General features: G+C 38.3%; 1 protein-coding gene across 1 annotated transcript in view; it reads left to right on the forward strand.

Moving 5' to 3' along the window:
• The first annotated feature begins 2,412 nt into the window (after positions 1 to 2,412).
• PIGG (phosphatidylinositol glycan anchor biosynthesis class G) overlaps positions 2,413 to 22,846 on the forward strand; it is a 62,163-nt gene continuing 41,729 nt past the window's right edge. Inside the window, exons 1-8 of the mRNA XM_032214193.1 lie at positions 2,413 to 2,698; positions 9,869 to 10,074; positions 10,917 to 11,126; positions 13,975 to 14,163; positions 14,955 to 15,099; positions 16,031 to 16,243; positions 18,410 to 18,627; positions 19,721 to 19,999. Of these exons, the coding sequence (XP_032070084.1) occupies positions 2,545 to 2,698; positions 9,869 to 10,074; positions 10,917 to 11,126; positions 13,975 to 14,163; positions 14,955 to 15,099; positions 16,031 to 16,243; positions 18,410 to 18,627; positions 19,721 to 19,999 (1,614 nt within the window). The 5' untranslated portion in view covers positions 2,413 to 2,544. The remainder of the gene's footprint in view (positions 2,699 to 9,868; positions 10,075 to 10,916; positions 11,127 to 13,974; positions 14,164 to 14,954; positions 15,100 to 16,030; positions 16,244 to 18,409; positions 18,628 to 19,720; positions 20,000 to 22,846) is intronic.

Raw genomic sequence — 22,846 nt, forward strand, 5'->3', positions numbered from 1 at the left:
AAAAAGTAACTTTTCTATTCTTCTGGGTCCAATTTCTACCAAATTCACTTTCTCTCTTTCTAAAGCTGGGGCGGTGAGCTGTGATGGCATTTGATATTCACAAGTTGATAGCTATTCCTGAAAATCTTTCTGCAGCTTGTTTGCCTTGAAGAACTGAAAATAGTTTTAAAGAACTTTTAAAGTTCTTTGGTTTTAAAGAAAAAGTGGCAGCATAAACGTGCACCAAACAAAGCTTGATCCTAAAGGTAGGCAGACAGGCAGCAAAAAGCTTTCCAAAGATTTGCAAGTTTTTTGCTGCCTGTCTGCCTTTAGGATTTTCCTTCCTTCCTTCCTTCCTTCCTTCCTTCCTTCCTTCCTTCCTTCCTTCCTTCCTTCCTTCCTTCCTTCCTCCCTCCCTCCCTCCCTCCCTCCCTCCCTCCCTCTTCAGCCTAGCAGTGACTCATCAAGGTAGGAAACTTACAGATTTTGTCACTTTCTTTCCAGGTGTGCAGTAAATTTAGCAAATAAAATTTGCTAATTCAAAAGGGATTGAGATTGGAAGGCAGGGATGGTGAGTTTTAGTTTCTCCCCCAAAGATCAAGAAGTCTGTCCCTGCCAGCGTTTGTGGGTTTCTGGGGGAGGAAGGACCAGGACTAAGGTCCAGGACTAAGTGTACTGCTATTTTCAGGCTTGGTATGTCATGCAGAAGTAACAAATTAGATGAAATCTAGAATTCAAGGATAAATTGGGTGAGTGAGAGAAAACTCTGGAAAAATTGAAATACTTGCTACACAAATTTAAACCTTTTACAACTTTAACAAATATGAAAGATAATATTTATAACAATGAAATGGCTCTAATTTGTAGATAAATGTATGCATAGCAAGTAAGATTAATTCTGTTCAGTTTACACTACTGAAAATAGTGTAGATCTACAGGCTCAAAAGTAAAAGTAGTATACCTTAGTAGTAGCAAAAATGGTTAAAAATGGTTAAAAATTTTAAAATACCAATACCAAAACCAGCTATAAACTTCTGCCCTCTGTCCCACATATAAATATACCATATTATATTGCCCTCCCCCCCCCCCCCGAAATAAAGAAAAACATACAGGTAGTCCTCAACTTACAACAGTTCATTTAGTGACCATTCAAAGTTACAAGAGCACTGAAAAATGTGACATCGTTTTTCAAAGTTCCGACCTTTGCAGCACCCCATGACCATGTGATCAAATTTAAGATGCTTGGAAATTGGTTCATATTTATGACTGTCACTGTGTCCAAAGATCATGTGCTCCCCTTTTGCGACCTTCTGACAAGCACAGTCAATGGGGAAGCAAGATTCATTTAACAATTGTGTTACTAACTTATCTGCTGCAGTCTTTCACTTGACAACTGTGGAAAGAAAGGTCGTAAAATGGAGCAAAATTGACTTAACAAATGTCTCACTTAACCTCAGATTTTTCGACTCAGCTGTGGTCATAAGTTGAAGACTACCCGTAAAACTATTTCACTATAAATATTGGAACAAAAAGAATATCATTAAAGCAATTTTTTCAACCTTGGTAAATATGTGGAATTCAACTCTGAGAACTCCTCAGCCAGTGATGTTGGCTGGAGAATTCTGGAAGTTAAAGTTCATGTGTCTTAAAATTGCCAAGGAAATACTGCTTTAGACACTAATTTCAAACGCAATCCAAATATTTACATAAAAATTATAATGAAAAAGCCTTGACTTTGATCAGCATCTGCAAGAACATACATAATTATTCCTTATTTTTCTGACTCTATAAACGTCTTTATACTAATCTCTGAACCTTGGTCTTAATCTTACTCATTCCATTTCAACAATCACCTCTCCCCATGAACTTTCTCTTTTCCGTTGGAAACAAATCCCAAAGGAAGACATCCAAACTAAACTGTGTTTTTTCTCTGTGTCATATAATATATATGGATACATAATTCTATTTGTTTATTTATTTAAATTTATATAGTGTATATTAGAGGTGGAGATTCTTTGAGAGCTGTATGCAACATTTCATTTTAATGTATGCCGATTAATGTACATTCAAAGTGACAATTAAAGTTAATCTAAGTGGAATACCTATCTTCCAAAGACCAGCATGCATGACAAAAAGCCGAGCAATTGTAACGCTACCTATAAATGCCAAACTGTCTAGATAGGACCTACACCTGGCAATTTATGGCTTATACTAGCTAGAACGACTGGCTTCCATCGATCTCCAAGGCGATGCCGCAAAGGCTTTCTGGGAGATGTAGTCCGCTCGTACTTCCTCTTTTCAAATCGTTCTCCCCTCGGCGCGGTTCTCAAGCGGCTAGTTCCCGCGGATTGGCCAACCGCTGACCAATCAGGGCGCAAGCAAAGGGCTTTGGGCCTATTATGATTGCCTGGCTTTTCAATTCTATCCTTATTTGTCGCTTGCTTGGTCTGGGAGGGAGCTGCTGCTGCTGCGGCCGCCACCGCTGCTGCGCAGGTGTGTCCCTCTCCAGCTTACCTTCCTTCCGGATTCACCTGTCTGCTTGCCTACCCGCGCTGGAGTTGAAGGATGCGGCTGCGCTCCGGGGTCTTTGCTTCTTTCTGCCTGTTGGTGCAGGCCCTGGGCGTGGGGCTTTTCATTAGAGGCTTCTTCCCGGCGCCGGTCAGATCGCTGCTTCCGAGCGGGACCTTTGGCCAGGTGCCTGCAGAGCCTCCTCAGACAGGTACAGCGTCTTTCCCTGGCTCTTGTTTTCCTGGGATCTCGCCAGGAAAGGCGAGGTGTGCCGAGAGGAGATAGGCAGGCCTCTTTCAAAGTGGGGTGGGGAAAAACATTACTTGTTTCTCTCCATGGCATATCCCTCCTCCAGCCTGCCAAGCAAGGCTCAGAGGGGAGAGTAAGATGCTCCAAGAAGCTTGAACTTCTCTTTGTGGATATTTAGCGGAGTGACTCCTGTGAGTCCCTTGGACTGCAAGGCGACCAAACCAGTCAGTGCTAGATCATCAACCCTGGCTGCACTTTAGAAGGCCAAATCTTGAAGATGAAACTCAAATACTTTGGCCACCTAATGGGAAGGAAAGACTCATTGGAGAAGAGCCTCATAGTGGGAAAGGTTGAGGGCAAAAGAAGAATGAGACGACAGAGAATGAGGTGGCTGGATGGAGTCACTGAAGCAGTAGGCGTGAGCTTAAATGGACTCCAGAGGATGATAGAGGACAGGAAGGCCTGGAGAAACATTGTCCATGGAGTCGTGATGGGTTGGACAGGACTTCGCAACTAACAACAAAAGCAGAGTGGCAGTGGTCTAATTCGGGACAGCTCCCAAGATTCAGAAAGGAGGCGCCCAGCTTTTGGCAAGGAGTTTTGAGGCATTTGCATTTGCAGGGAGCAACCTCTGCCTCCTCTCCAACTCCTCTTGCAGGTTGTTTGGGCTTTGTAGCAGTGTTTGTTGGGCCACAAGCAGCCCAGCCTTGGTTGCCATGCTGCTCAGAGAGGAAGAGGCATCAGTAAACCTACCTGCCCTGCAAGTGAAATGAACAGTTGGACAAAGGGTGGCTTTTGCCAGAACAAAAGGTTGGGTGGCTTTTTTGCCCTTTTGCCCGGCAGAATGTCTTCCTTCTTTTCTTAGGCGAGGGCCAAAATGAGGAAGAAGAAACAGTAGGCTTTATAACCCAAAGTAGGAAGTGAGTTATGTGCCATGCCAATGAATAACCCCACAGGTTATCCAGGCTAGGGAGACAGGAGGTAAGGGAGCAGCTGCCTATTTGGTTAGTTTACTGTACTGCCAACTATCCAGATTGTGGTACATTTTAAAGTAAAAACAATAAAATTGAAATGAAGCAATTTCAATTTAGCACCTGTGATGCTAAAAATCAACAACGAAACTCTTGCTTGAAGGGGCGTTAGAAGGGCCATTTTAAAATGGTTGGTGCACTCCTCATCCCAATGGCTTGAACCTGGATCACCACACGATGAGCCTGTAACAAATGTAAACGAACCTCACAAAGGTTCTCACAAGTCACCTCAACCAAATCCATAGAGGCCTTGAATATTAATAACTAGCATTTTGATTTCCGTTAGAAACTATCCGGCAGTCAAAATGATGTTTTTTATGTGTATAATGTGGTCTCTTTGAATTCTAAGATTAGCTGAGCTGTTGAGTTCTGTACCAATGGAAACTTCTGATCTAGATTCCAAAAGAAGTTTTGTGGAACATATTACAATACTGTACTCAAATGTTGATATCACTATATATGGTTACTTTCCTTGCGGAAAGAAAAATGGTCTTTCTCTCTCCAAAGTGATGATGAACAGGACCGAGGGCCATTTCCTCTGGAGAATTTGGTCCACGTGTAGTAACAGGTCAACTACATACTTTGTCTTTTTGAGAAAGTATGATCTAGTTTAAAATGGTATCTATTACCTCTCTGGAAATGTATAGTTGGTCCCATTTTATCACTTTTCTTGCCACAGTTGCTCAGTGAACCTCTGCAGTTAAGTTAGTAGCATGGTTATTAAGTGAATCTGGCTTTCCCATTGACTTTGCTTGTTGCGAAAGGTAATCACATGACCCCGGGATCCTGAAGCAGTCATAAATTTGAGTCAGTTGCCAACGTGACCATGGGGATGCTGCAATGGTCATAAGTGTGAAAAATAGTCATGTCCCTTTTTCCAGTGCAGTTGTAACTTTAAATGATTACTAAATGAACTGTTGTAAGCCGAGGACTACCTGTATAGTTATTGAAAAACAATCTGCAAAGAGATAAAGTATTGCTAATTCAAACTTTCTCTCTTGATTTTGAGCAAAAGTTATCCATTAGGACGGTGAATGTGATTGCAAGCCATGCAAGCCTCTCGAAAGCCAGGCTAAAACTAGCCAGTGTTATCTGCTGCAGGATGTATTTAATTTAAGTGGCTAGTCAGAAAAGCTTAATATAAAGGTTTTGATTATAATTTATTCATTAGCCTAGAAGTTTCTATAATGATCATTTCTAATAAAAGTGCAGTCTTGTTTGGAATACTCTGAATATATGCTCTTCAATACCTGTACTAAGACTTTGTTTTAGAAGCATATTTATTCAAAGTGCTTTTATGCAACACCAATCAGTTCAATCTTAAGTGATTTAGAAAGCAAAAAATACAGCAGCAGCATCCAGGTACACTAAGTGACACATATATATGATTATTAATAACAGAAAGCAATTTATCAACTTTAATTCAGATTAATTTTCATCAAAAATAAATGACAAACACCTATATGGAAATCATTAGGAATTCATTAGGAATTCCATTAATTGTTGTGGATGTTTGAAATATTTTGTCCTGATATATGCAAGGAAAACAGCCATGCCACTTTTAAAATTATACTGGATCACCTCAAATTCTTTATTCATTGATTCATTTTTTATCTTTACATTTTAGGGGAAAACAATTGGTTGCTGGGTTTGTTAATTTGTTGCTCACTCCTATATTACCAAGTGGCATGTTTTTATATATACCATTATGCTCAATTACTGTATATTTGCTTTTTAAATGAAATCTTTTAAAGAAAAGTTTTAGAATGAAAACTTAGTGTGGTGTAGTGGTAAAGATGTTGGGTGAGGAATAGGGATATTCAGGTACTATGCGTTTTTACCTATTGCTGTGGCCTAAGTAATTTTCCACCTTGCCCCAAGTATTAGCCATCCTTCTTAGGTGTTCTAATTGTAAATTGCAATCCACTTAATAAAGAAATTGTAAGTAAGACCAGGTTTTGGGGGAGAGTTAGAACTGTTCCTCAAAATTTGGCCTCTTCTGGAGGAAATAATAGCTCTTAACTTTCCTGTGTAATGGACTATTGTCTCGCTAATGCCAGTTTTTCTATTACCTATCTCTTCCATTGTATTCTCTCTGGAAATCTGGATCACTGTGTTACCCAGAATGCAGCGTTTACAAGGAAACAGCTATCTCTTACTTGTATGTTTTCCCTGGCCTTGCATGCCTCTCAGATTAAATGGGCAAAGGCAAGAATAAAAGTCAGGTGGTAGCATTTACTCACTCACCTGTCACCTTTTAGATAGAGGGAACTGCTCCTTATTACTATATCTTACAAGGGGCAGAGGAGATAAGCAGTTGGAAGCAATTGGAAGCATTGGCTGTTTCCGACAATCACATCTTGCTTGCTTTTAAGCTGAGTAAAAGGCAGTGCTCTCCTATGCTGTGTGTCCTCAGGGGTTGGGCCAGGTGGGAGCTCACACTTTTCAAAGGGCTACTGCATATCAACAACAATTTCATGAAGATGATGGAGCTTTAGCAGCTATCGAAGAATGCAAATGTTCGAAATACCTCTGGGAATAAACCACTAATAATACTGTTTAGCATATTCCCAGTGCTACAGTCAAAGGTATACTAGTTCTGCCTCAAGAGGCTTTGAAATTCAGAGTAAAATAAGTAAGAAAACAATTATTCAAAGTGTTTAGCCTTCACTGAAATAATTAGTGAATTCGTTACATTTTAATGTCTCACATCATTAAATAACAGCAGAGTCTTGGGCAGATAATTTAATTCTGGCCTTTGTTTCTATTCACTGAAAAACTGCATAGTAACCGTGTAGGGGGGGATTGTTCTGAATATTGTTTTTCTTGCTTAGGTAAATCTTAGTAAGCCTTACTGCTCAGTGACAAAGTTCACATATGGCGGTGCTTAAAAGTTTTGAATTTTCAATATTTCTGCATATTTAGTGTATGACCTAAAACATCATTTGTTCAAGTCCTAAAACTTGATATTCAACTGAGGGATAATTGGTGAGCTTCCTCGCATAAACTGCTCAATTTAGGTCCTTTCACAAAAGTCTTATAGGATTCAGGTCAGGACTTTGCCAATCCAAAATGTTAACTTTCTTCTATTTTAATCAAGTGGTTATGCAATTTTGGCTTACTATCTTGCTGCATGACTCATTTTCTCTTGAGCTTCAGTTCAGGGATAAATACCCTGACATTTTCTTTTGGAATTTAGTGGTACAATTCATATTTTACATCAATGATGTAAAATATGCTATCTTTGTCCAGAAAGACAGAGCAAGCCCAAATCATGGTATTGCTGTTGTCACTTTTTGCTGAGAGAATAAAGTTCTTATGCTGGAATGCAGTGTTTTGTCTTTTGTGAAGTGGAACACTTTTCATTTAAGCTGAAAAATTCTATAATCTCATCCATCTACAGAACATCCTTCCAATAAAACTCTGAATTTCATAAATGATAGATGTCTTTCTCCTTGCAACTTCGCCGTGCACCCTATATTCTTCAATGTTTTTGATGGTGGGGTCATGAACACTGGCATTCATCAATGCAAGAGAGGTGTTTAGCCTTAAACAATATCCCGGAATTCTTTAAGAGCATTACACCCCTTGATTTTGGTGTGATCTTGGTTGCTCAACCACTCCAGGATAGAGTAACAATAGTGTTGAATTGCCTCCTTTTGTATACAATCAACCCAATAGCAGAGTTTGGTAAAGTCTAACTTCTTTGGAAATAGTTTTGTAGCCTTTTCCAAAACATTAGCACCAGGGTGGATTTGATTTACATCAAGTCGATTTAAATCACAATTTAAATTGTGATTTAAATCACTAATTAAAAGGCTTGATTTAAATCATAATTTTTAAAGAGCAACTGTCATCTCTGTCCCGCAGCAGTTCTTCCTCTGATCCGCAGTTGACTCACCAACAGTCCTAATATTGCAGAAAATACAGCCTCATGCTATATAATTAAGCTCCATTTCATGCTGAATAAATTAAATTATTGTTTCTTAAATTGAAAACTATCCTTAGATTACTCCAAAAGCATTTTATTAAAATAAATTTGATAAAAATAAAAAGTCTGATTTAAAAAAAAAACATCCAGTTTAATTTTTAAAACATCCATAAAAAAAAAACCATGGATTTTTATCCACTCTGATTTTTTGGAGGTTCTCAGAAATCTCCTTGTTTGAGCCATAACACATTTCCACATACCTGGGTTGTAAAATCAGACTTTGATAGTAAATAACCAAAATTATGTTCTGTAAATAATTCAGGTTCTCCCACACTAAATCTAAAAAAGATGATTCTGATTTCTCCTTCAAATAAACTGATAATCCTAGAGAATCACATACTTTTGTCATACACAAATATGTAACACTGGATTATTTTTCTCAAATAAATGAGCAAGTATAATGCTTTTTTTGTCATTTGTTTAATCAAGTACTTTTAATCTAGTTTTAGGACTTGTTCAGAGAATAGATCATGCTTTACTGTTTTATTTATGCAGAAATATTGAAAATTCAAAAAAGTTCCCAAAATTTTAAGCAACACTATGGATATTTTCCTTACTATACAGTTCTAGGTTTGTATACTTTTCCCCCAGGCATTGAGGCTTCCTGCAGGTTGACAGCACCCATTTATGCTTTTCTGGGATGGTAACAATTCTCCAGAACAATGCTTGTCACTTTTGCTGAAATGTATTTGTTTACGATCATGTCTACTGGCAGTGCAGGTAGAAAGCAAAGTTGGCAAGAGATTGTTGCAAATCAACAAAATGTTCCAAATGAATTTAAATGTTGAAAACAATAATTTGGAAAATTATTGGTTCAGCAACAATAAATGGTAAAATTTCTGCGATTTATTGTGGGCAATTATTTTAGTTAGTTGGGACATTTGCCAGGTGTGTTTAGATTAATTTGTCATTTTTGATTCTTCCCTTTCCATCACCTTTGTTACCCAAATACTATAAATAAATTAAAAAAAAAACAGTGGTGCTGTTTCACTAGCTGGAATGTACTTGTAGAAATTCTGCAACCAACGGGCATTTACTTACAGACAGCCATGGGTAGTGTTCATAGGCCTGTTGTACTACAATGATTTGGCTCATTTGGCTCTTATTGGCTCTTATAATTCATGCTTTCCATGTGTCTCCTAATTCTGTGGGTTGTTTAAAAACATTTCATTCTTGCAACATATACAACTCATTTTTCTTTTTGTGGGCTCTATAAATTGTTGTCTAATGTTAACTCCTAGTAGTCTCAGGAGGAAGATGCTAGATGTTCATCCGATCGTGTATCTAGTGCAGTGATGGCAAACCTATGACACATGTGTCATTGGTGATGTGACATTAGATTTTTGGTGACACGCCATGCCTCTGGACCCTCTGGAAGTTAGAAGAAGGTCTGGCTCTCGCGCAGCCTCGGAGAAAATCACATCAGCATTCTTGCACAATTTTCTGAGGCTCCAGAGGTCCCACGAGAGCAGATCCCTCTCATGCAACTTCTAGAACAATATTTCTCAACCTTCCCAAAGCCGCTATCCTTTAATACAGTTCCTCATGTTGTGGTGATCCCCAACCATAAAATTGGTGGCTTGGTTCCTAAGACCATCGAAAATATGTGTTTTCCGATGGACTTTGGCGACCCCGGTGAAAGGGTCGTTTGACCCCCAAAGGAGTCCCGACCCACAGATTGAGAACCACTGTTCTAGAAGGTCCAGAGAGGCTGAAACACCAGCTTCCTGTCAACAAATAAAGAAGAAAACTACAGATGTTGTTTATAGATCACATACCGAGATATTTCTACAATATCTTGTTCACAGTTCGCTACCTTTCTTATATAGTTTCCCCACACTTGCCATATTCTCTATTGTTTTTCTTCATGTGATTTAAGGTGTTCAGAAACCAACACTGACATCAAAAACTATAATAAAAAAATTGTTGGAAACGAGACAAATTACAGCTTTCAGAATTAAAATTGTGACCATCAGTTATGGCTTGTTGATTCCTGCCTCTAAAGATATTTGTAGAAAATGTGGGACATTGAGGTCAGTACGTGTGAAGACCAAGCATTAGCTTGGATTAGTGTCTCATGTGGGTTTTTCATTTTCTTTTCTTTTTTTAGAATTGACATCAGACTGGACTGAGAAGATCCCACCTATTTTTAACAAAGTAGTTATAGTGTTGATTGATGCCTTGAGAGATGACTTTGTTTTTGGTTCAAAAGGTTTAAAATTTATGCCATATACAACAGAGCTGGTGGAAAAAGGAACAACACATGCTTTTATAGCAGAAGCCAAGGCACCTACTGTCACTATGCCTCGAATTAAAGTAAGTTTTGGTATCTTGGAAATAAATATTTCTTGACAAGTGATAGTTGTCTTCTATTAAATCTATACTTTGTGCATTTCATAAAGCAGTATGCTTAATGCTTAGTGCAGAAATATGTTCTTTTTGACAACATGAGTTTTTTCTCAGAATGTGATGGTACATTCTGCTATGATGTTTGAGGCGAGTGAAACAGTGGGAAAAAAAATTCACCAGCTTCCTGGAGTACTCAAGTTACCCCTTACTAAGGGCATTACATTCAGTACCATAGTCCTGAATTCAGTACTGGTAGTCCTACCACATTTAGAGGTAGTTACCAACAACCACCGTTGAGCCCAACATTTCTGTTGTTAGATGAGAAATTTGTTAAGCAAGTTTTGCCTGATTTTACAATCTTTCTTGTCACAGTTGTTAAGAAAATCACTGCAGTTAATAAGTTAGTAACCCGGTTGTAAAGTGAATCTGGTTTCCCCATTGACTTGTCAGAAAAGGTGATCACATGACCTTGGGACAGAGCAATGGTTATAGATATGAACCAATTGCTAAGCATCTGATTTTTGATCACATGATCATGGGGACGCTGCAAAGATCATAACTCTAACAAACAGTCATAAATCACTTTTTTCAGTGTTGCTGTAACTTTGAATGGCCATTAAATGAACTGTTGTAAGTCGAGAATTACCTGTATTGAATTATGTGTAACCATTCGCTTAAAGGAGTTGATTGTCTGCAATATATATGTATATGCATGCAGAAGTGAGTCCTTATCCAGAGTCAGATTTTAGTTCTACTGAAACTTCATCTAATGCTCGATCCATCTCTCCTTTTGCTGGATCCCTTTGCAGGCACTAATGACTGGTAGCATCCCAGGTTTCATTGATGTAATCACAAACCTTAACTCTCCAGCCTTGATGGAAGACAACTTAATTTGGCAGGCCAAACGTGCTGGGAAAAGAATAATTTTCTATGGGGATGATACCTGGATTAGGCTGTTTCCAAAGCATTTTGTGGAATATGATGGGACAACATCTTTTTTTGTATCAGACTACACTGAGGTAAGTCACCATCTGGGAGTGGCTGTAAGAATATATTTGTGTGCTTTTTGATGCAAACGTTTATTGCATATGTTATATGGTGGTCATAGGTATGTATTTTTTATAAAATGTCACACTTATTGATTATTTCTAGAACCATTACTTTTTTCTTTATTTTACAAAATGTTCATCTCACCTAGTTACCTAAATTATACAGTTCACATAAAATATATGTCTTTTTAAAAATCCTTCTCATGTCTTAGGTTTTTTTAAATTGTCACAGTAATAAATCACTATTTCCCCACCATCATAAACTCTAAATTAGAGATTAGCAATAGGATACCAAACAGCATGGTTAATAGACTTGGAATGTTGGAGCCATGTATCTTACCAATTTTGAGAATTTAATACTTAACTACATAGAACAAATCAAAGAATGTATAGGATATTAGTGCAGATGGAAATAGGATATTCACTCCATGCTTTAAGGGAAGCTTACAAACCTGTTCTTTAGAGTTTAGAGTTTTAGAGTTTTATTTCATTTGTATGCCGCCCTTTTCCCTAAGGGGACTCAGGGCGGCTCACAACTCAAAAAGGGAAGGGGGGATACAAACAGTTTAACAAGAACACAAAACTATACATAGTTAAAAAGCACAACAATCATACCATTCGAGATAGGGGCAGCGAATCTTTAGCCCCAGGCCTGTCGGAACAGCCAGGTTTTAAGGGCTATGCGGAAGGCCTGGAGGGTGGTGAGGGTACGAATCTCCACGGGGAGTTCGTTCCAGAGGGTCGGAGCAGCCACAGAGAAGGCTCTCCTCCGGGTAGTCGCCAGTCGACACTGGCCGGCGGATGGAATTCGGAGGAGGCCTAGTCTGTGGGATCTAATTGGTCTAGTGGAGGTAATTGGCAGTTCTTGGTATGTTCTTCCCTTATACAGGGGATACATTGGTAGAAATTGTTCAAAGTGAATAGATTCACCTCAGCCTCAGTGTAAGTATCAAGGTTCTGACTAAAAAACCCAAGCAAATCAGGACTCCGAGGCTAGAGTCTTCCTCAAAGAACTTCTTTATTGGGTACATTTAAGTGTGCCGATATTATGTACCCAATAAAGAAGTTCTTTGAGGAATACTTTAGCCTCAGAGTCCTGATTTGCTTGGGTTTTTTAGTCAAAGCCTTGGCAGTAAGAACTGCAGAGGAAGATTATGTATCACTGGTCCTTGATTTCAGTTAGATTGGCACCAGGGATGGCATTCACTTAGTTTCCCTACCGGTTCACAAATGTGAGTGCATGTGCAAGTTTGGCCTTCCGCGCATACACTGTGGCTTGAAAATGTGCCTAAATGGGACGGTATAGACCAGGGGTGGGTGGCAGGCCCACCCACGATTTCCACTACTGGTTCAGGTGAACTGGTCCGAGCCAGCTGAATCCCACCTCTGATTGACACATACAGTGTACCGTATTTTTCGGAGTATAAGACGCACCTTTTCCCCCTAAAAGAGAGTGAAAATTTGGGTGCGTCTTATACACTGAATGTAGCCTCACCCACCCACCCATCAGCCCCAACCCTTTGGCTTTTGCCTCCCAGCAATTTACCTCTTTGCAGCAAACAGGGGCTTGTGGAGGCTTCAATAGGCTATAGCAATCCCTGCAGCCTGAAACAGCTGATGATCAGGAGAAATTGAAAGTGAAACTTGCTGTTTGCTCAGGCAAATTGCTGGGAGGTAGAGGCAGATTTTTTGTGTGCTAATCAGGCTGTTTGCTGCAAGGAGGTAAGTCAACAACTATAAATGCCTGTAGAATGTTCAAATTATTAGACTTATTTTTTAAAGACTGTTTTATTATTCTAGACAACTTAACAAAATGAAAAACTTTTTAAAATAAATGCTTGATCTGAAGAGGCCCAGCGCTATTGTTTAAAAAAGTGCTATTCTTTTAAATAGCAGAGAATAACTATACTTCCAGAAAGCACATCAATTTTAACAGCATCTGTAGTCGTATAGTCTGAAATATAACACTATAAACAATGTATATTGTCTATACTGTTTGCTGTTCGTTGCAAGGCGGCAAATTGCTGGGAGGCAGAGGCAGATATTTTTCCCTTGTTTTCCTTCCCAAAAGCTAGGTGCATCTTATACTTCGGAGCGTATTATACTCCGAAAAATATGGTATATAAAAATTATTCTTCCAATTGTTAGAAGTGTAGAAAAAACAGTTATTTTTAAATTAGTGATGGTAATGTGATAAAGCTATTCACTTCGGATATAAAATTTTTAAGGAGATAAGTATCGCTGAACAAAGAATTGAATACGCCCAGGGTAAGGCTTACTCATTTACTTATTTATAGGACCAAACTTCAAGCTTAAAAAATAAACTTAATTTCTATCTAATTCTAGCAACTAAGATAATAATTGCCCAACATTGGAAAACTTTACATGAACTTAATAACGTAATTATGATGAGATTAAACAAGATACGTTCAATTGCAACATTAGAAAAAAAATTATAGAGTCAAAATAATGAAACATAGAGGCATCTATCTAAATTAGCATACAATACCATGAGGATTAACATCCTAAACTCACAGGTTGCAGATTGTGTTCTGATTTCGGAGAATTGGAACCTTTAAGAATGATAAGTGAAAGACAACATGTTGAATGGTTTGCAGTGTAGCATATCTAAGAAATATTCAGCCTCTATCAACTTCCTCAATGTTGTAGTAAGCTTTGAGCTAGATAGCAAATCATTACATTGTACACACTCCTTTCCATCAGAACGTTTATAATTAGAACTGTTAATTAATTCTGCATATCATATGAACAAAATAGGTGATGGCTTAATATATCTTTGATTTTCTTTCTCATTAAGGTTGACAACAATGTTACTAGACATTTGAATAATGTACTGAAAAGAGAAGATTGGGATATGCTCATTCTTCACTATTTAGGATTGGATCATATTGGTCATCTGAGTGGTCCAAATAGTCTTTTGATAGGACCAAAACTTTCTGAAATGGATAACATTATCTCGCAGATTCATAAGTCTTTGCTCTCTGAGGTAAGATGCTTACGTTTTGAAGATGCATTTGGTCATGAACACAGGAAGAAGATTTGAAATTTCCAACTTCAATGTACAGATGCATTTCATCTTACAGGCTGATCAAGTAAATGATCAATTGAGACCAAGTCTCATTGTGTTCATTGGGGCACATTTCCAGTTCTTAGTCTCAGGCAGTTGGAATTGTTGATCAAGTGAAATGCGTTGATATTGGTTTTTTTGAATACATTGGCCATAAGATGTGCAGGAGATGGAAACAATGTTGTATTTCAAGCTCCGAAATGTTCTGTTGGATCGTTGTGCGTTGGCTTTATTTCAGCAGAACAAAATTGGTAACGACTTGAATGTTTCATTTTTAACCTGGTAAAAAGTTGAAATGTAGGAAACTTTGGGGACTTAAGGCTCTTAGGTTTTTTATTGATATAATATTAATGCATGTAATGCAAGGAATCTACATATGCATATTTTTTAATACATATTTGCATGTAGGAACTTGATATATTTGCGATGCATTCTGCTTAACCAGCTTAAAGGTTGTGAAAGTACTAGCCAGTGGGATCCCGTTTTTTATTTAAATAAATGATGCTGTGAGAAATCCTAATAATATATTCCTAACAAGGGTTGGTAAAGAGGTTGTTGCTGTGGTATCTTTTATCAGTTTATTTGGGTGTGTGGCAATCATTCTTGAGAATCCTAATCTTTTTGGCTCAAATCTGCAAGGCGAGGGAACAGATTTGATAATGAAATGTTAAACTATTCCATTAAAACTTTGAAAATTTCTTCCAATTCAGGAACTGGAGAAAGGAACATTGCCCAATTTACTTGTTGTTTGTGGTGACCATGGCATGTCTGAAACAGGAAATCATGGCGGTTCCTCAGAAAGTGAAATTCGCACCCCTTTGCTTTTTGTCAGCTCTGCATTTCAAAGAACAGGTGGTAAGAACCGACTTTCTCTCTTAATAACATGATGAGTTGAATAAAAAAATGTCTGACTGCACCATTTCAGATTGTAAGGGTGGTAATGGTGGTTTACATGGTAGAATCTTCCATAACTCCATGAAAATCCATTTTCTCATTTGTTTGTTTTTTAAAAAAAACAACAACCCAATCCTAAATGTTGGAGAGACATTTATCTCAAAGGTTTTGTTCCTTTTCTGTGGTGGTATTTTTTTAAAATTCAACTTCTATGTAGTCCCAAATAATCATAAATACTATGTTCCAGAAACAAGTTGTGTGGTGAAAATTTGGCCTGAGGTATTTTTATCTGGAGAACTTGTAAGTGTCTTAATGTATCTGCTAAATGGGATCTTAATAAATCCAGAAGCAATCAGTATATTAATATTTTAATTCAAAGTGGACCTGCCTGTTTTTATGGCTAAAGGCAGAAAGTGGTGTCAAAAGAATAGCACACCATTCAGTGACATTATTAAAGCTAAGTGAGTCAGTCTCAAAAGAATTGAAACCCAGAAATATATATTCAAATGTTTTAAAAGAAATAAACATCCTGGATACCTTCTAGGTTCCCAATAGCCTCCTGCTTATGTCATCAATTACTTAGAAACAGTAGTAACTTTTGAAATCTCTGTGAAGTAGCATAAAGGTGGCAAGGGAGAGTTTGAATTTCACAGTACTTGAGGTCCCTAGGGAGTGGGCGGCATACAAATCTTATTAAAGTTGCAAAGTTGCAAAGTTACTTGCTGAATCTTCCTGGGGGGGGGGGAACAATGAGGAGAAACACCTATTACTTTGGATCCAGTAGAGACGGGAGAAAAATGCTTATGGGACGAGCTTTCTTCTGGTCAAGAAATTATATTTTGGGGAATGAGGAATAGATAAGCTTTAATCAATATTTTCTTCCTCTCTTTAGGTCCCCGAAAATATCAAGAACTTATTCAACAGACTGATCTGGCTGTTACCTTAGCATTAGGACTTGGCTTGCCGATTTCAAGAAACAGTGTTGGGAATCTTCTGTCCCCTGTGATAGAATGGAAGACACCTCGAGAACAGCTACGGCTGTTGCATTTGAATGGTTTCCAACTCAGTAACCTTCTTAAAGAGAATGTTCCTACTTATGAGAAAGGCAAGTAAGTTCAAAATATTCTGGTAATTAGGATGTTTTTTATTTTCTCTCATGAACTATCATATATTACGGTATGAAGAAAGGAAGTAACATTCTGAAAATTAACAAACAGCTTGCTATAAGTGAATGAAGGGAAAGGAAAAGTAAGAATTGGTTTTATAGCTAATTAGAAGTTGATGTTAAATATAAATGAAAACTAAGTCATTCTTCTAGGATAAGGCAGCACACTGAAGATATGTCTAATATCGGTAATGTAAATCTGGAGGCATAACATTATTTCCACATTTATCATAATTTAAAAAAAACTGAAATTCAGCTTGGAGGTAAAAACCTCCTGTCAACATTAGTCATAAATAGAGTGGGCATGTAGTTAATGTGTCTTCCTTATGAAGAGTGACTTTGTTTTCAAGTTACGTGAAGCTGTCATGTTTAGTTGCAAAAGTGTGAATGCACCCAGTATGACTCAGGTTTACAATATGGCATCCCTAAGCAGTAGCCAGAAAATTGTAGTAAAAATTAACAAAAAGAAAAAAAGGAATAAAAACAAAAAAAAAAATGTAAAATTATTCTTTATAGTGAGTAGTTATCCTCTTAACCAGCGGCCCCAACCTTTCCATGGAGAACAGTTTTTCTGTGGACTGGAGGGGCCATGGTTTCGCATGTTTCCCGCATCCTGTGGATGGAGCTTTGCTTGTTTGCTTGACCCGTTTTTTGGCACGCTGTGGCCTGGTGCTGGTCCACAGATTGGGGATTGGGGACCCCCGCTATCTTCTTTACTCCTTTGGAATCCTCAAATCTCAGAATCATCAATTCAGTCCTTTCTGTCAACAAAAAGTCCACAGGTGGCACGCACAGCCATTTCTGAGGTCATGCGAGGCATTGCCCTGTCAACTCCAGTGTGCATGTGTGAACTGGCCAGCTGATTTTCGGCCTTGATGATCAGCCATTTTTCGCTCTCTAGGGGATTCCCTGAAGCTTCCGGAGGCCAAAAAGCTGCCCAACGTGCAAATGGGAAGTTTGGTAACGGACTTCCGGTTTGTGCGTTGGGCTGTTTTTCGCCCTCTGGAGGCTTCAGGAAAGTGGAGGGCAAAAAATGGCCCAATGCGCCTCCCGGAAGTCCGAAGACTTCAGTGAGGCCTGTGCAGGTATGTGTGTGTGTGCATGCATGCGCGGGGTGGGGCATTACATTATGGGTGTGGGCACGCATGGGCACACACCCCGCTTTTGGAATGCCTCAACAAAAAGGTTAGCCATCACTGCAATAAGCTTTCAATCTTTCAGAAAGATATTTTGTCAGTTTTCGTTTCTCTGAGCAAGCTGCAGGTTCAGTTAATTTTATAATCCAATCTTTCCCTCATTGTATTTCATTGATTTTCCAACTTTTTGAATACAGTGCTCTTGCCATAGTTATATATAAATGTCAGTTTCCTAATTTTTCTAATTCCTTATCAATGTCCCAATAGGAATAATTCTGGTTCTATTGTAATGTTGAGCTGCGGTATATTTTTTATCACTGTATGGATTTGCACCCAACATTGTTTTGCCTTTTTTAGCATTTCCTTTGTCATACAAAATTATGCAATGAAGTTAGTTCCCATTTAATGTCAAACAGTTATTCAATAACTGTTCATCGTTCAGCAGTGTTGAACCAGGGGTTTTATGATGCCATAAGCCATCTTGTCCTTGCGATCACATAATTATGTTCAGGTGCCTGTTTATGCCTCACAGTTATGACATTGCAATGTCTCATAATTACAGTATGCAATTGCTTTTTGCAACCTTCAATGCTGGCTTTCGACAAACAAAGCCAGTGAGATAGCCAGCAGAAGATTGCAAATGGTGATTACATGATAATGGGACACTGTGAACATGCAGGATTCACCTAAAAAAGGCAACTGGGTTAGTTGAAACTACCATTGTAACGGGAACACATTGCTTAGTGATGGAGTACCCAGTCCCAGTTACCATTGGTAAGTAAAGACTACCTGGAAAGTTAGCTAACCCTGAATAAGTATTTGGGGCCGTGGTTCATCTAGTCCACTGTTGTTCATTCTACTAGCCATAAATTGAGGGGAAAAAGCTGGTTAAACATTACGGGGAGAGCTTTAGTTTAAATTCTGTATTAAAATATAATGTTCTATCTACATTTTCATCTCTTATTATTAGATCCTGGATTTGAAATGTTTGTAAAGGCAGAAAAAGCCCATGGGAATTGGATTCAATACTATTTGGACGGCAGTAATACACAAGTTGTCACGAATTTGAGCAAAAAAATTATAAAACAATATTTGGAAGCTCTCAAGATCCTGAGCTTTTCTTTAAGCAAGCAAGTGGCCCAGTATGACATGTATTCAATGATAATAGGAACAATGATTATTGTGGAGGTATGGCCTTTTTTATTTACATACTTACTACTTACTTAATATCCACCCAACTCCTGGTGTTTCTTGAATGGCTTCCATCTCCAAAAATAGGAAACAGTAAAATGAAAAGAAAAAAAGGAAGTATGTTTGGAATAAAGAACCAGTGTCTCAAAAGAAAACTGACATGATTGCCAAAATTATCATAATTCCAGGCCTGAAAGCAGAGCTAGTTTTTCAGAGATTTGCAGAAGAGCTGAAGGATGAGAATTGTATGGATCTCTGGTGAAGATAACTAAGCCTTACTTTGATAAAATAGCGCATTCGACCTGTTACTTAATTATTACTTAACTTAATTTGCACAATTTCATAGTGTTTATGCTTGGTTTATGCTCTGAGCCAAACTTAACTTGACACAAGGCTATCTAATTAGATTTAGGGTGGGATATTTTATCCAGATTCCTAACAGTTGTTGTAGATACCTTTTTTGTCTGTGAACTTGGCAGAGAACCATTGTGTGATGTAAGTTACTCTGTGCAACAAAAAGGCTGAATAAAAATTATCGGATGGTCTTGTGATTGTTACTTTTACAGTAACTGGTCTCATCTCTCCTTTTTCTTCTTCATTTTTCCCCTTTTTTCTGACCTGATTCATATTTATGACGGTTGTGATGACCCGGTGTCATGTAATCCCCCTTTGCGACCTTCTGACAAGCAAAGTCAATGGGGAAGCCCAATTCTCCTAACCATGTTACTAATTTAACAAGTGCAGTGATTCACTTAGCAACTGTGGCCGTTGTCCAGAGGTCGTAAAATGGGGCAAAATTCTCTTAACGACTGTCTCGCTTAGCAACAGAAATCTTGGGCTGAATTGGGGTCATTAATCGAGGACTCCCTGTATTTGCTCATAGCAAGATATTACAGAGGTATGTAAAAAGCTTAACATTGTTACATGTTAACAGGGTAACATGTTAATGGGTCTGCTTGATTTTTTGATGGTTAGGGAAATGACTGAGTCAGGCTGCACCCTACCTGTCAGATGAGATAGTGTGTAATCTCTGCCTCTTGTTGAGTTGTAGACTAGATTTTGACCATGTTTCTCTTTGTCTTCCACATAGGTGCTGTTCTTACTCTTACTGAGCCTTCCAAAAGCCCTGAGCAGCAGAGCTGAATTTGAGGTGCCAAACTCATCCTTGTGTTCTCTGATGTTCTACTTGATATGTCTTTTATGGAGTGCCATTCATGTAGTTGTGTGCACCTCCTCGGAAAGCTTATGCTATTTTTGTAGCATTCCCTGGATTCTGGCAGCTGGAATTATCGTGCTGATTTCGGGGCTTTTTTGCATCATAATTTCCCTTCTGGAAATGCGGGTTATAAATTCAAGACAATCGTTGAAGGTAAAAAAATAATAATACTGGAGTGTAATGTAAATTTCTTACCAGTTGCTCATTTGTTTTCCAGAGCGGATCTACACCCTATTCCTTTTTCCTTGTGCCATTTTGCTTTCTGTAGTCACAATATCTTTTTCATGTTCCCTTATGCCTTTATAAAAGAGAAAACACAGGCACTTTTCTCTAACAAGCTGGAGAAAGTTTGAACAGAGAAATAGGGCAAAGTCTAAGTCACTTTTTTCCTGCTTCCCTGGTTTTCAGTTTCAGATTTCAATATAAGTAGTTCTAATGCCTGTTGTTTACAGATCAAACAATATATACATAGGTCCAGATGAATGGTGGGATTCAATTTTTTTTACTACCGGTTCTGTGGGCATGGCTTGGTGTGTGGTGTGGCTTGGTGGGCGTGGCGTGGCTTGGTGGGCGTGGCAGGGGAAGGATACTCTAAAATCTCCATTCCCTCCCCACTCCAGGGGAAGGTTACTGCAAAATCCCCATTTTCTCCCAATTAGCTGGGACCCAATTAGCAGACAATAGATGGGGGCGGGGCCATTCAGAGGTGGTATTTACCGGTTCTCCGAACTACTCAACATTTCTGCTACCGGTTCTCTAGAACTGGTCAGAACCTGCTGAATATCACCTCTGGTCCAGATCAAATTGGTGCAGAATCATAAGGACTCTGGCTTCTCTCTAAATTGTGGGAAAAGTAACTCCTGGCAAAAGATAGCAATTAGAACATTAACATTGAGCCATACAATCTAATGTAGTTACCTTTTTCTTTAAAAAAATTTTTTTGTACATAATCCTTACGTTAGGTGACCTCATCAGTCAACCTGCAATTGTGGATAGTAGGCATTCTTTCTTGCTGGTGAAAGGTTATTTGCCATTTATACATTCAAAATAAAAACAACCAGGGCTTTCTCTACAATTATTTTATAAATGTGAGCTGAATTATACCTTGATTCCTCTATAATCTGTGACCCTTCACTTTTATTAATTAATGTATAACAGAATACCTGCGTATTATGCATAAAATATCAATCCCACTTACAGCCTCAATAATAGAACTGCTTTAGTAATCATACTCCTATCTTTGCTCAAGGAAAAATCTCCTCAGCCATCTTGCAGATTTGATTGGCAGGTTGCTACAAAAACAAGCAAAGCCAAGTGTGTTCAATTGATCACATTGATTTTGAATTGTTTGTGCTCTTCTTGATTTTCCTATCATGGCATACTATACACAACCTAGAATACTAGAACAGAACTACTGAAATCAATTGTGAAATAATTCCTCACTAAATTCAACTCTTATTTTAATGAGCTGCTTCATTTAATGGACTTGCTATTAATATGATTTGTGTGAATCTAATCCAAGTAATATTGCAAACATTATTGTGGAATTTACAACTTCTGTATCTCTCAGAATGGTTGGTCTCTTTAAAGAAGGTGGCAAAATAATCTTGAAGATACAGTTATTGTGTTGTTGGATAATTAAGATGTCAGTTGTTTGTGGGATGCGGTGGCTCAGTGGCTAAGATACTGAGCTTGTCGATCAGAAAGGTCAGCAGTTCAGCAGTTCGAATCCCTAGTGCTGCATAACGGAGTGAGCTCCCATTACTCGTCCCAGCTTCTGCCAACCTAGCAGTTTGAAAGCACATAAAAATCCAAGTAGAAAAATAGGGACCACCTTTGGTGGGAAGATAACAGTGTTCTGTGTGCCTTCGGAATTTAGTCATGCCGGTCACATGACCTGGAGACATCTTTGGACAACACTGGCTCTTTGGCTTTGAAACAGAGATGAGCACTGCCCCCTAGAATGGGGAACGACTATCACATATATGTGAGGGGAACCTTTACCTTTATCAAGTTGTTTCTGTGAAACCATAGGTTTCAGTAAGAATTCAAAGGTGAGTTAAGTTCTAAAATTACTCCCATTATTTGAGTAAGGCCTTAATCTTAAGCTCTAACACGAAGGCTTGTTTTGAAAGCATGCTTGTATCCATTTTGTAACTCACTCATTCTTTTCCAGTATGGTCTGTATTCTTCCTTGATAATCTGCTGTGCTGCAGTGATTGTTGAGGCATAGTCACAGTTACAGTAAGAACATCAAAAGGACCATTTTGAATTGCACAAAACATTCATCCAGTCCAGCATATAGGAAAGGCCGTGTGTACAGGCAGTCCTTGACTTACAACAGTTGTTTAGTGATTGTTCAAAGCAACAACGTCAAGAAAGTGACTTTATGACCATTTTTCACACTGATGACCATTGCAGTACCCCATTGGTCATATGATCAAAATTTGGATGCTTGGCAACTAGTTCATATTTATCACGGCTGCGGTGCCCCGGGGTCATGCAATCAGGTTTTGCAAGCTTCTGACAAGCAAAGTCAATGGGGAAGCCAGTTTCATTTAACAATCATATTCCTAAGTTAACTTCTGCAATGATTCACTTAACAACTGTGGCAAGAAAGCTTGTAAAATGGGGCAAAACTCACTTAACAAATGTTTCACTTAGCAACATAAATTTTGAGCTCAATTGTGGTCATCTGTCAAGGACTACCTGTATTGCCTTCTTTTCTTTCAGAGTCCTATAACGCCCAGTTCTAGATATATTCCCAATGTAGTGTATATATAGTATGTTGAAAGGATACTGTACAATGTATAGTATACATTGTAAATTCAGAGTGGCTATTTGGTGGTTCTTAGATCCTAAGTTGAATTTGTGCATTGACATATCCTGCTTATTTGCCTTTATAAATGTAACAATTTTTTGGACATGTCTGCTTGTGAATGAGGTTGCAGTCCGGCGGAAGTTAAAGATATTCTGAACTTAACTAATTTTGAATTTTGA

This window comes from Thamnophis elegans, chromosome 3, assembly GCF_009769535.1.
Source record: "Thamnophis elegans isolate rThaEle1 chromosome 3, rThaEle1.pri, whole genome shotgun sequence".
Lineage (NCBI taxonomy): Eukaryota > Metazoa > Chordata > Lepidosauria > Squamata > Colubridae > Thamnophis > Thamnophis elegans.